We start from the raw sequence: 12949 nt of genomic DNA, 5'->3' as shown, positions 1-12949 counted from the left end.
TAATGTGCACCATTCTTTTACAAGGAACAAGACAAGGATCAGCCAATCTAGCCATTTTCATTTCTTTTTCAAATGTGTATATTCATCATTTTAATTGGCTTTCATCGGTCTCGTTTTCTTTGCTGCTGTCAAGCTATTTTGAGGCTATTCAGGTACATTCATAAATACCACTGGAAAACATGTGCATTTTTTAAAGTGGAAAAATCTAGCAAAAAGGAACAGTTGATACAGAAATAAAAACTCCCTAGTTTGTTTCTCCTAAGTGCCAAACAACTCCAAAATCTGTTTACACGTTTTTATCCTGTCCTTCCATCAAGGGGAAGACGAAAAAGTAGAGCATCATGAGATAAGGGGAAAAAAACACCAAACTCTATTGTGAGCCTAACTAAGCAAAAACCCAATCAAAATAACCAATAAACCTTATCTCAAAGTCATTTAGTGTGTTGATTTATGCAGAATTATTTGTAATTTTTACAGAGTGCTGCCACACATTAAATTGCCTAATGCAGATAATAACTTTCTATTTCTTTAACCTATCAGGACTGTACATAGAAGTGCTAGTGCATAGTTGTGCATAATGTGTGCATAGAAACCATTCCTATATCTTAAAGAGTCCAGTAGCACCTTTAAGACTAACCAATTTTATTGTAGCATAAGCTTTCAAGAATCACATTCTCTTCGTCAGATGCATGGAGGGCAAAAAGAAACTGGTCAGATATAGAGGAGGAGAGGGCCCTCTTGATTGCTAATATATATGATTATGCTAGCATTATTTTAGGTAGAATATATGGTTTACCTGAGGTATTTAAAGGGAAACTTGTACCATAGAGACACAGAGATATTTTTAGTAGAGATTTAATAAGCTTAGAGAAAAGAGTATTAAGTGTGTGTTTAACAGGGTATATGAGATATTAAATAATTAAGTAATAAAATAGACTAAGGGTTGGAAAACTTGGAAGTTAACTAAAAAGGGGGGAGGAAAGGGAGGGGGTTAGAAATAGACTTACAAGGGGGTAATGAATGTGTTGAATGATATTATAATCTAATCCAATAAAAAATTTTTTAAAAAAAGAATCACAGTTCTCTTCGTCAGATGCATGGAGGGCAAAAAGAAACTGGTCAGATATAGAGGAGGAGAGGGCCCTCAGGCCCTATGCCACCAGCACACCCAGCTATTTACGGGACACCACTGACTTCCTCAGGAAAATACAGTCCATTGACAACCTACCAGATGACACCATCCTAGCAACCATGGATGTGGAGGCCTTGTACACCAATATCCCACATGCAGATGGATTGCAAGCCACACGGAATATTATCCAGGACAAAACCACAGCAAACCTCGCCACTGAACTTTGTCACTTCGTACTCACTCACAATTACTTCGAATTTGGTGACAACTTATATCTACAGGTTAATGGCACAGCCATGGGCACACGCATGGCACCACAATATGCTAACATATTCATGGCGGACTTGGAGCAACGCTTCCTCAGCTCCCATCCACTGGAACCACTACTATACTTAAGATTCTTGGATGACATCTTCATCATTTGGACCCATGGGAAGGAAGCCCTTGAGAGATTTCATCAGGACTTCAACAACTTTCATCCTACTATCAACCTGAGCCTGGACCACTCTACACAACAGGTACACTTCCTGGACACCACTGTACAACTACATAATGGACGAATAAATACCACCTTATACCGGAAACCAACAGACCGATACTCATATCTACATGCCTCCAGCTACCACCCTAAACATACCACTCGGTCAATTGTCTACAGCCAAGCCTTACGTTACAACCGTATCTGCTCCAATGCTCTTGATCGAGACTCCCACTTAAGAGATTTACAACAAGCATTTTTGGGGCTACAGTACCCACCAAATGAAGTGAAGAAACAAATCAACAGGGCCAGACTAGTACCCAGAAACAGCCTGCTCCAGGACAAACCTAAAGGAACTAACAACAGAACATCACTGGTTGTGTCACCTATAGTTCCCAGCTCAAACCCATCCAACGTATCATCAGTGAGCTACAGCCCATCCTGGAAAATGATACCTCTCTCTCAGAAGCCCTGGGTGGAAGACCTCTCCTTGCCTACAGACAGCCCCCCAACCTTAAACAACTTCTCACTTACAATCATGAATCGGCTAGCAGAGTCACCAGCACAGGTACCAGGCCCTGCAACAGACCCAGATGCCAGCTCTGCCCCTATATCTACCCAGGGAATACAATTACAGGACCCAATGGCATCAACTACACTGTCTCTGGCTCTTACAGCTGCTCATCCTCCAATCTGATATATGCCCTCATGTGTCCTTCTGCCCTCATATGTCCTTCTGCTCTGTACATTGGACAAACCAGCCAACCTCTACGCAAAAGAATAAATGGACACAAATCTGACATTAGAAACGGCAACGTCCAGAAACCAGTGGGAGAACACTTCAATCTACCAGGACATTCCATCAAAGACTTAAAGGTCGCTGTAGTTCAACAGAAACCTTTCAAAAACAGAATCCAACAGGAAGCTGCTGAATTGGAATTCATATGTAAATTTGACTCTGTCAAGCTGGGACTGAATAGGGACTATGAATGGTTATCTCATTATCACAGGTAACTGATTTCCTTAACAGAAGCAAACTGATCTCCATATCAGAAGGAGCTGTTTGCATCTCCATATCAGAAGGAGCTGTTTGCATCTCCTCCACCCTCCCCTCTCCTCCTCTATATCTGACCAGTTTCTTTTTGCCCTCCATGCATCTGACGAAGAGAACTGTGCTTCTCGAAAGCTTATGCTACAATAAAATTGGTTAGTCTTAAAGGTGCTACTGGACTCTTTTTGATTTTGCTACAACAGACTAACACGGCTAACTCCTCTGGATCTATTCCTATATCTTATACCTAAAGTGCTGTTAATCAATATTGCACTAGTCTCCAAATAAATAATATACAAGCTAAATAGTTATACATAAAGGTGTAGCGCTGGATAAAAGTCACAGCAACAAATTTACAATGTTCATTCATAAATGTTTGTGACATTATTCTATGAAGTCAGGACAGATCCTTGTACGCTATATGGTTCCTACATAGACAACATAACCAGCTTTGGAAGAAAGGGCCAGTGTGTTGTGATCGTCTGATAGTCCTTCAAACTATTCAAATATGCTGCATTCACAATTATTTATACAAGCATAACTGTATCGCTCTTGCAAGGATCTGTCTCAATGACTTTGAGATAAGATTTGTTATTTGTGGTTTTTTTGCTTAGTTAGGTTCACCAGAGAGTTTGGGTTCCCCCCCCCCCCCGCTTCTATCAAGGGGGTCAGAGCAACATAGATAATTTTCCTTTCTCCCTTATCCTCACAGCAATCCTGCAAAGTAGTTTAGAGTGAAGTACGGATGGACCTCACATCGCTTTATGAGTGGAGATTTGAACCTGGACTTCTTAATCCTAGTCCAACACTCTCATGGTGATCTATGAACTAACTTCTGATATCCCATCTCACCTTGAGAATGAGAGGACAAGCCGCTGCCTCAAAGACCTTACAAAGCATCTTCCCTGCAAAACAGCTTGTCCGCCTCTGCTGGCCTTCACTGCAGCAGCTGGAGCATCTCGGTGGTGTTCATGTTGGACTTGTGGTTCACATGAGGAAGCCCAGGAGGCCTGGCTTGTATCCAGTTGAGCATCTTCCCGAGAACATGGTCCACAACCCTCTGCAGAGGGCAGAGTTTCCAGTCAGGGGACCCTCATCAGATGAATCTTCATGGAGACCATTCCTCAAAGGTCAAATGTGAGAAAACTGCTGCCTGGTCAAAATTGCCTTGTTTTATTTTTCTCTTAATGGGAATTGCTAATTTCTACAGCATTATCTGACTAGAGCAGTTTTGGCCTGGATATATATTCCATTCCTTTCAAATTAAAATTTACTGAACTGTTACTAAGCTTTTGTCTCACTCTTCTTTGAAAGATGGGGGGTGGGTCCTATTTCATCCTCACAACAACCCTGCAGAGGTGTTAGGTGAAGAACTTCTGACAGGCCCAACAGGGTAGGTCATACAGTGAGCTTCATGGCTTAGCTAAAATTTGATTCCAGATCTCTGCAGTCCACATCTGCAGGGACTCGACAGGAACTCAAACCATGTTGATGGTGTAATTATGTACTGCTACAGAGAAAGGTTGGCGTGGCCGCAGCAGGCACACCCCCAAGTTCCTTTTTATTTCCTGCAGGTGTTGAGAATCTTCCCTCTCCAATCTCCATCTCAAGCTTTTAACACACCCACAAAGTCATCACGGGGAGGAGGCTTGGTCTGCAAACCTTCCTTCAACAAATGGGGGTGGGGGGGGGTTGAGGTGAAAAACCCTCTTGAGTTTAGAAGAGAAAGGCGGTTGGTGTGTGTGTGGGGGGGGGGACCAGTGTTTTTACAGCCCTCACTTTGCTGCTTGGAGAATGATCACTATTTGTCTGGAATGCTTCCGGTTTTCCGCCAGAGTCTGCCCGCTCACCATTTCCCCTTCTTCCCCCAACCTCTCCACTCCAGAGCCAGTGGGAACAAAAAGACACAACACTTCGCAGCTGCGAGTCTCCTTCCTCCAGGACCCCAAGTTCACTTGTGATGTTGATTAGTTTTGCAGAAGCCATCCAAACAAGAGCATCTTCCAATGGCAGACAAGTGAGCTTCTGTTGAAAAGGGCCTGGGTGATATGCCACACCGTGCTGCTTCTTCAATGCTGGGCCATCGTACCAATTGAGGGTCACCCTACTATCGCTGACGTGCTAATATTGTTAATGAATGCACGGGGCTTCTAAGAATCAAAAGACTTGGCAGATCCTAACAACTGACCCATCCGCAGATGCCTTCAGCCAGGGTTGTTATAGCTCTAAAAAAACAGTGGTCAGGCAAGGGATGCAGCAGAGTATCCATGACCTACGTGTAGCCTGGCCCAAGAGCCTCACACAGTCCCCTCTCTTGTAAGAATGCAGCAAGGAGCACCCCAGAGAAAGGCCTGAGGTCTTATATGCATCTGGGCAAACGTGGGTCTGGTGGAAGGGAATGGGCCTGGCCCACTCCTCCATTTGAGACTGGCCTACTCATAGGTGGAGCATAGGCGCATGGCAGAGCCCTTCCACTACCAAGGTGACAGCAAGCCCCACCCACCACAACCAGACCCACCTATTATCTAATGATACTTTTTGCAGGCAGATCAGGTGGCGATGGCTTCCCCACACCAGACTGAGAATCAAAGTTCACGTTGCTTGTGTATTTCTATGCTCATTTCCGTTCTCTGCATCCAAACCCCATCCTGACCCTCAAAGACCTCTCACTGGTGACAGGCAAGTCAACAGGAACCGGCACTGTCACTTCTCCTAAAGAACTAACCCCCCCCCCCCCCCCCCGTTTCTGAGCCACAACGCAGAAGTATCTTTTCTGGTTCACCACCCATCGAAGCGGCCTACCAATAGGCCTACTGGTAAACCAGTGGCCAGTCTTCCTTTAGCGTGTCTAAAAATTCCCACTATGCATCCTGGCTGATATGATACCATTTAGTATCTTATTTCTCCCAAAGGTTAAAACATTGGGCGATAATTCACATAGGCAACGTTTAAGGTACAAGGTGGGTTCCCTGATGGGTGGAAAGGAGAGATGGAAGCAGGAGAGGAGGAGAGATTATGGAGGCTTTCTGGAAAAGGAAAGAGGAAATAGTGGGGGAGGGAAAAACGAGCCCAAGTCCTTGTGGGTTTCCCAAGTCCTTGTGGGTTTCCCTCCATAATATAGACTACAAAACAAGAGGTATATCTATAGTTGCTACATCTAAGCCAAACCTCAAAAACAAGTCCTGTCTCCTAAAATAAGAGACCTGGGGGGTCACCTGAAGGTGTCTGTACACAGGCTGGCAGTTCTTGATGCAACTCTGCCGTACCTTCTTCTGGAGTAGAGCTTGTGGCTTGGGGGAGAGGAGACCCTAACAGGCCCAGCTCAGCCAAGCACTTTAGCTACTATAGCCACTATAGACATTGGAGTCATGGGGTCACATTACAGAACCACCATCAACTGCCAGGTAGAAACCAACAGGAAAGAGAAATTAGGAAAGCTATGCCTGGAGGAACTCGAAAACAAGACCCATTTAACTCAAGTCAAGCTGGGTTCAGGCTTGTCTCCAACTGCCCATAAAACACAGATGCCCCCCCCCCACACACACACACTCACATGCGTGCACGCACACACAGAAATCAGGAAAGGTCGACTCTTTGCTCCACAGGAGTAGAAGTTTTTTTAAAAAAATTCCTCGGCTTGGGTAGTGAAGAAATGGCTCAGAGGAAACAACCGTGCCATTTCAAAACGTCTGCATGCAGGAGGGAACGCTGTCCAGCTTGTTCTCCAATACATTCCATGCCTAAGAGCAATCAATCAATAACGGCTAGAAAGAGCATGTCACTTAACACAGAAACCACTGGCCAAGGAACCCTTCCTGTGACACTTTCCAGGAAATGTCCTGCAATTCTCGGCTTGGAACAGTCATTCGGGGTTGAGAGGCGAACTACATGACACAAGTTATGCAAGTTTATGCAAGTGTGCAAACTTAAATGTTCGGATCATGCATCTGACAAAGAGAACTTGATTCTCGAAAGCTTATGCTACAATAAAATTGGTTAGTCTTAAAGGTGCTACTGGACTCTTTTTGATTTTGCTACTACAGACTAACACGGCTAACTCCTCTGAAACTTAAATGTGTTCTCTCACTAGCCATCTGCGCACTCGCTCATGCAGTCACACAACTCTCAATCCCGTGGACAGACAGGCACAAGTTTTATCCCTGGTCCTCCAAGACCGGATGATGGAATCCCATGTTGCACCTTGCCTTTCTGCATGTAGATGGGGAGGGCAGGGAGGGTGGCTTGCTTGCTTTTTGCCAGCCACCGCCACTTGGGCTCACTCCTCCAGGCACAGCCATGCCAGGGCTGCTTTACGGGAGGGCAACGTGGCGGGTGGACTAGCCAGGCACCGTGGCTCACAGCTCCCCACCTGCTCAGTTCTCCTGCTAACACAGCCTGCAGCTGACCACATGACAAAGGAACACACACATAGGTTTATAAGGGATGATGTCTTTTCCTATAGATAGTAATTTGTGAGCATTTGTAACTATTATATACGGGGATGGTATAAAAGAAACAGGAAAAGGATGGCTGTACTACATAATTCAACCATATCCTCCTGTGTTCTAAAAAAGCAGTATGTAAAATACTTCATCAGGAATTGTTTAACATTCTGCAGAGGGAAAAGGGAGGCAATCAAGCAAGCAAACCCATAGAATGGTGGGGATTTTAAAAATTGTGAAAAAGACATCTCACGTTAGAATACAGAATGAAAGTGGTTTGTGGCCATTATGGCTTTTAACAAAATGGGGGGATACACTAGAGGAACAATAATAAAACAACTGACTCAGAGCCATTGCACCGCTCCCTTCTCAACAAGAACGACACAAACGCCGTGGGGGAGAGAAGCAGAAATGGAACAAAACTGATGTTGTACACTAGTGACTATATCGTTGTGAACCTAAACACTTGCAAATGCAACCACACACCCAGGGATCCTGTGAAATTAGCAGGATCTAATTCTGTATTCTGCCTGGGGGAAAGACAGCATGTGAATGTAAGACCACACATACATACAGTTATTCACTTGCACAAATTTGTGTTAACTCATCTTGTGAAGTTCCCCTTTCTGAGGGCATGCAATGGACTGAAACTGAATTTGACAAAAAGGTAATCCTTTTTTCTGGGCTCCCATCCGTATTTTATTTTTGTTCGCTTAAGATCTGCAGAAGTACACACCTCTAAGACAGAATGAGACACACACACACACACACACCCTGGTACATCTCAGGTACATTTTTGACGCTAGCTCCCAAACTCAGGTTTCAGGTGGGTAGCCGTGCAGTAGAGTAGCAAGATTCAAGTCCAGTAATATCTTAAAGGCCAACGAGATTTTGAGGGCATGAGCTTCCGAGAATCAAAGCTCCCTTTGTTAGATGGTGCATATCTGAGGGAGGGAGTTCTGACTCTTGAGAGCTTATACACTGGGCATCTTGTTGGTCTTTAATGTGCGACTAGACTTGAAACTTGGGGGTTTTGCTGTGTAATCTAAGGCCTCCACATCCAAGCTTTTTTCATTCTCATCAGTTTCCTCCTTTGAGAGCCGGCGTGGAATGATGGTGGTCAGGCCAGGGTTGCCGGTCAGGTTCAAACACCTGCCCTTCCAGAGAAGCTTGCTGGGTGACCACAGGGCAGTCACACACACACTCACAGTGTTGTAGTGAGGATAAAAAAAAGGAGAACGCAGGACACCCATTGGGGAGAACAGTGTGGCATAAATGAAGTAAATAAAGTCAGTTTAGTTACCTTGGCAAAAAGAAAGGCACCTGGCAATTTTAACCAGAGTGCTAAAATAAGGTCTTGTTCACACAAAACACAGGTTTGAATTGAGCTAGCCATGACATTTTCTAATTCTTGATATCTCAAGAGAAGAAAACATCTTTTGGCTGTTGAAATTTTTGTGTGCTTTCCTTATGCTTCCCAGCAGGACTTACCTAAGACAGCCTAGAGTTACGCTGATCGAGTGGGATGGGAAGGAGAAAACAAATAAATGAAATCCAGAGCACACAAGACCAACGGAAAAAGAGGCAAATTAATGTAAACCCCCGCTTCGTATACTTTACTGCAAAGGAAAGAGTGACAATAAAAAAGATAGTTTCACGAGGCATGGGTGCACCACAGGTCTCGGGTGCCAATAAGGCTAATTCGTGGTCCAGTTGTCAGTTCTGTGATGGCAGAGGCCAACGGCGAGACTCAAAATACTTCCTCAGCCCCTCCAGATTGACAGGTGGGAAGTAGGGCCCGATCCTCTTCCGGATCCACCACTTGCTGTCTCTAGCATGCTTCCCTCCTGGCTGGCAGAACTTGTACTGGAAGTGCTCTCCTCGAACCCATCTAGAAAGAACAAAATTCCACAGGGTTTGGATGAGTTCCAAAGTAAAGTGCAATCTCGTCCTCACCTGCAGTGCTCATTTGTATAGAACAATACGGTGTAATGGTTAGTGCGTCACACTAGGACAGGGGAAACCCAGGTTCTAATCCCCACCCAGACATGAGATTCTTGGACCAGTCATTCTCTCTTAGCCTGACATTCCTTACAGGGTTGTTGTGAGGATAGAATGGAAGGGGAGAGCGCCCTGTGTGCCACTCTGAGCTCCTTGAAGGGGTGGGCAAGATAAAAATGTGCTCAATGAACAAACTAGAAAAATGAACAAACCAGAAAAATAACCAAGTCAGAATCTATTTGGAAATTGCTCCACAAGCAGACTTAAGTTGGTTCCTAATCATTTAAGTCAGTAGAATGTAAGCTGATATAACGGGCAGAGTGCCAGATTCGGACCTGGCAGACTTGGACTCAAACCTCCGCTTGACGACATCTCAGTCAATTGCTTTAGCCCTACCATTCTCTCCACCAAGTCAACCTCAGAGGGCTGCGGAGGGACATGTGCCACGGGGGCTGCTGTAAGCCTCGTAGCCTGCTGGCACTGCCTGGCTACTGATCTGCGAGGTCTGGAAAGCTACTGCAGTTCTATCTCAAGAGAGAGATGAAAGAGAAAGTCCTTTACTGAAAAGCAAAAGAAAAAAATGAGGGGCGGGGGGAGAGAGGAAGTGGGGAAAGCAACATTCATCAGTCATCCAACACGCTTTTGGAGTCTGCACAAGCCATTGTGGACCACTGTTTTGGTTCCTGGTGCTGCTTCCCCGCCCCCAGCCCTCCACAGGAAACATGCTGACAGGGGAGGGGATCCCAGCCTGCTGCTTTGGAGCTGCTGCCACAGAGTCCTTTGTGCTGCTTGCTGGAGAAGTTAATAAAATAAGCCACCATATAAAAATGTCAGAGGCACATCAGCGCTCATTTGGAAATTCCTTGCTTGGCTACTCAAATACAAGAAGCGCTATTGAGATGGGCAGCCCAGGCCCAGCGGTTGGGGGGGTGGAGGGCTCCCCCCTCCTGGTCCTTGGAGGACGTTACAGGGTGGTGAGTACTGGGCCCCCCTTGCTCATATAACAAAGAGGGTCTTTACACACTTGTGTTATGGACATGTCTGGATGAACTCTTGCTCAGCGAGGATTCGTTTACGAATAGACAGCAACCACCAAAAGAACTGTCAGCCACCCCATCCTTTTGGAAACTCTAGTGGTGGTCGAACGAAGTAGCTGGGATAAAATTCCAGCTGTTCCGAGTGAAGGTTACTGCCTGCGATGGAAAGCTGACAAACAGTGCAGACTTTTGAAGAAAGGCTGTGGAAGACCAGGACTCAGTGGGGACAAGAATGCAAGCGGAACATGGCCGAAGGGGTGGTATGTCATTTGCCAAGGGGCAGGAAGCTAAGTGGGAAGAAAGCCTACAGGAGAGGAGGGAGCTGTGGGGCTGGCCGTGAGCCCAGAAGTGCAGCGATTGGAGAAAAAGGCTTGGCACGCTGGGAAGCAGATTACCGACGGAGTGAAGGGTGTGGGTAGCCGATGAAAAGGGAGATAGTGGCATTGTGGAGTTTGGGAACTGAAGATGTACAGACTTCTAGGATCAGGATTAAAACTTCAGACAGGGTCAAGGTTGGCCTGCTCTTTATGGGAAGGCAAATGGACAAAGGACTGTGGAAATCAAGGGCCAGAGAAGCCAAAGAAAATGAGGGCACACTGAAATTACCACATCAAATTCCATTTCCCAGCCAAGTGTTTGGCTTCAAGCCTGTAGCCATGCACCGCCCAGCTGTGACTCCAATCAGTGCCTCACTACGGAATTCAAGACCTAAAAAAATCCCCAATTGTAACGGCTGCCTTCAAGGCCACCCTCTCAGAAGCTCGGCCGTTCACCATCCCCAGGGTGGTTGGGGCTCTGCAGGCAGAGGCCAGCTCCTGGTAAAATCTAGGGGAGGGGGGAAGCACAGGAACTGCCAGGCAGAACACAAGCGAGAGGTCAGAAACGTGCCACTTGGTCCAGGACGAGAGGCAAGCTCAGCCCTCTCCTGCAGGCAGAACAGCCTGTAGTGCCCTTTCCTCTACGTGCATCCCTGCGGTATGAGAAGGGATGCAGGGCTGCACTTGGGGCCATACGGCACTCCACCCCCAGTCCCCGGGGGGGGGGGCCTGCACAGCCTATGGACCCCTCCCCCCTGCACTTCATCCGTCTTAAGGCAAGACTTTTTGTGAGTGTGCTTTGCAGCCCCCTTCCATTGCGAGGCATTGAACAGCCCCCGTTTCTGGCCTTGGCACTGCCGTTGGATTCTGCTTTGCTGCCGTTCAGCGAACCTGGATTCTTTCACGCGGAGTTCTCTCACAGCTGTTGCTTTAATTATCTGCAGTCGAAGGGGGGGGGCCTCTTCCCCTCCCCTTAAAAGAAAACAAAAAACAGGGGCTGAAGGTGTTGCTCCCAGAGTGTTTACTTTTCAGGAGCAGAAAATTTCCTGTTAATAATTAGAGCATTACGGAGTATCGACATTTATGTGAACTCGGGCAGCCACACAGGCTTGCTGCAGATTTAAAAATGTGTGTAGCCGCCCCCCCCCCCCATTTTAGAAACACACCCATCATCTGGAACAGCCTTAACTGATCTGGTAGCACAACGGGCACCCCTGCCAGTGGGAAGGTCTGTGACAGCGCCAATGCAGGAACGGGAGGGGAGTTGTGCAGGGGAGGCGGCAGCCCACTCGCCCGCAAACTGGGATGGTGCTGGAAGACCCAGTGGCTGCGACTGGAGACCTGCCAGTGGCCTGTGTTGCTGGGCCTGTCTGTTCTGCCTAGACAACGAGGGTTGGTCACTCTCCATGTGATGTGCCTTGCAACACTGTTGCTACCGTAAAAGCACGGACAGCCCCTCGGCTCCTTGAAGGATTGAGTCACATCCCATGAAACCTATCCATCGGGGTGCGTCCTGGCCCCTTTCCCCATTTGGGCACAACCTGTACTTACTGCTGTGCCTCAAGCCCCAAAGGGTCAGCTTGAGCGGGACAGAAAATGACTCCCCTTCTGCTTGCCAAAAGTGAAGGAAGGGCCGTTTGTTTTAAAAGCAGCACACCACAATTTCCTTCTCCTTCCCCAGACTGCTGGTAGCAGCTGCGCGGCTGAGATGCTACCCACTTTCGGCTCTTGATGACATCTTCCAACTGTGAAAGTGCTAAAAATTAGCAGCCATCTTTAGGCTGTTATGGGCAGAACCTAAATCTTCCCGACAGCTGTAATTAGTTGCAGAGGGTACAGCTGTCTCTCCGGAACAGATGAGACCTTTGGGAGGGAAAGCGCAAGCACTTGCGACAGGTGGAATTCTGCACCGGGCAAGGCAGCTCAAAAACATCAGCCTGCTTTTAAAGGGGAGGCCTTCTTGAATCACAGAATGGCCCGTCAACCCCTCTCCCAACTCTTCCAACCCTCCAACGGCGGCCTTGCTAAAGGCTAAAATGCATGTATGATTCTGGAGTTGCACAGTCAACCTGTGGAACTCACTGCCGTAAGTTGTGATGATGGTCACTGACTCGGATGGATTGGGGAGCTGGGCAGATGTATCTGGGGGATGGTCTACTGTTGGGTATGAGCCACAATCATCACACGGGAACTCTGGATTCAGACAGGTGCTGGGGAGTTATGGGCAGGGCAGGCTTCCCTGGGGCATCTGAATGGCCACCGCTGGAAAGAGGATGCCGGACTGGGTGTGCCATTGGTCTGATCCAGAAAAGCCCATGCTGTGATGATCTGAACTCCAAACTAAGAATCGGGCCAGGAATTTGAGGGGAGCTGGGAAGCTTGAAAATAGGGACGACTGAACTTGACCTTGCAGGGGGAGTCCTAGGACTGTTTGAGGAATGGGCTAAGGAGGGCAGAGTGCTCCCGCTTACAACCCAGAAGGCTCTAGTTA

General features: G+C 47.0%; 1 protein-coding gene across 2 annotated transcripts in view; it reads right to left on the bottom strand.

The window, feature by feature from the left end:
- Positions 1 to 8692: 8692 nt before the first annotated feature.
- The window catches only part of LMF1 (lipase maturation factor 1), a 236380-nt gene continuing 232123 nt past the window's right edge, over positions 8693 to 12949 (bottom strand). For both annotated transcript variants that reach the window (XM_054992834.1, XM_054992835.1), the window contains one exon: positions 8693 to 8994. In XM_054992834.1, the coding sequence (XP_054848809.1) occupies positions 8820 to 8994 (175 nt within the window). In that variant the 3' untranslated portion in view covers positions 8693 to 8819. The remainder of the gene's footprint in view (positions 8995 to 12949) is intronic.

This window comes from Eublepharis macularius, chromosome 12 (assembly GCF_028583425.1).
Source record: "Eublepharis macularius isolate TG4126 chromosome 12, MPM_Emac_v1.0, whole genome shotgun sequence".
NCBI lineage: Eukaryota > Metazoa > Chordata > Lepidosauria > Squamata > Eublepharidae > Eublepharis > Eublepharis macularius.
The sequence above is the reverse complement of the archived record's forward strand: the minus strand, read 5'-3'. Positions and strand labels throughout refer to the sequence as shown.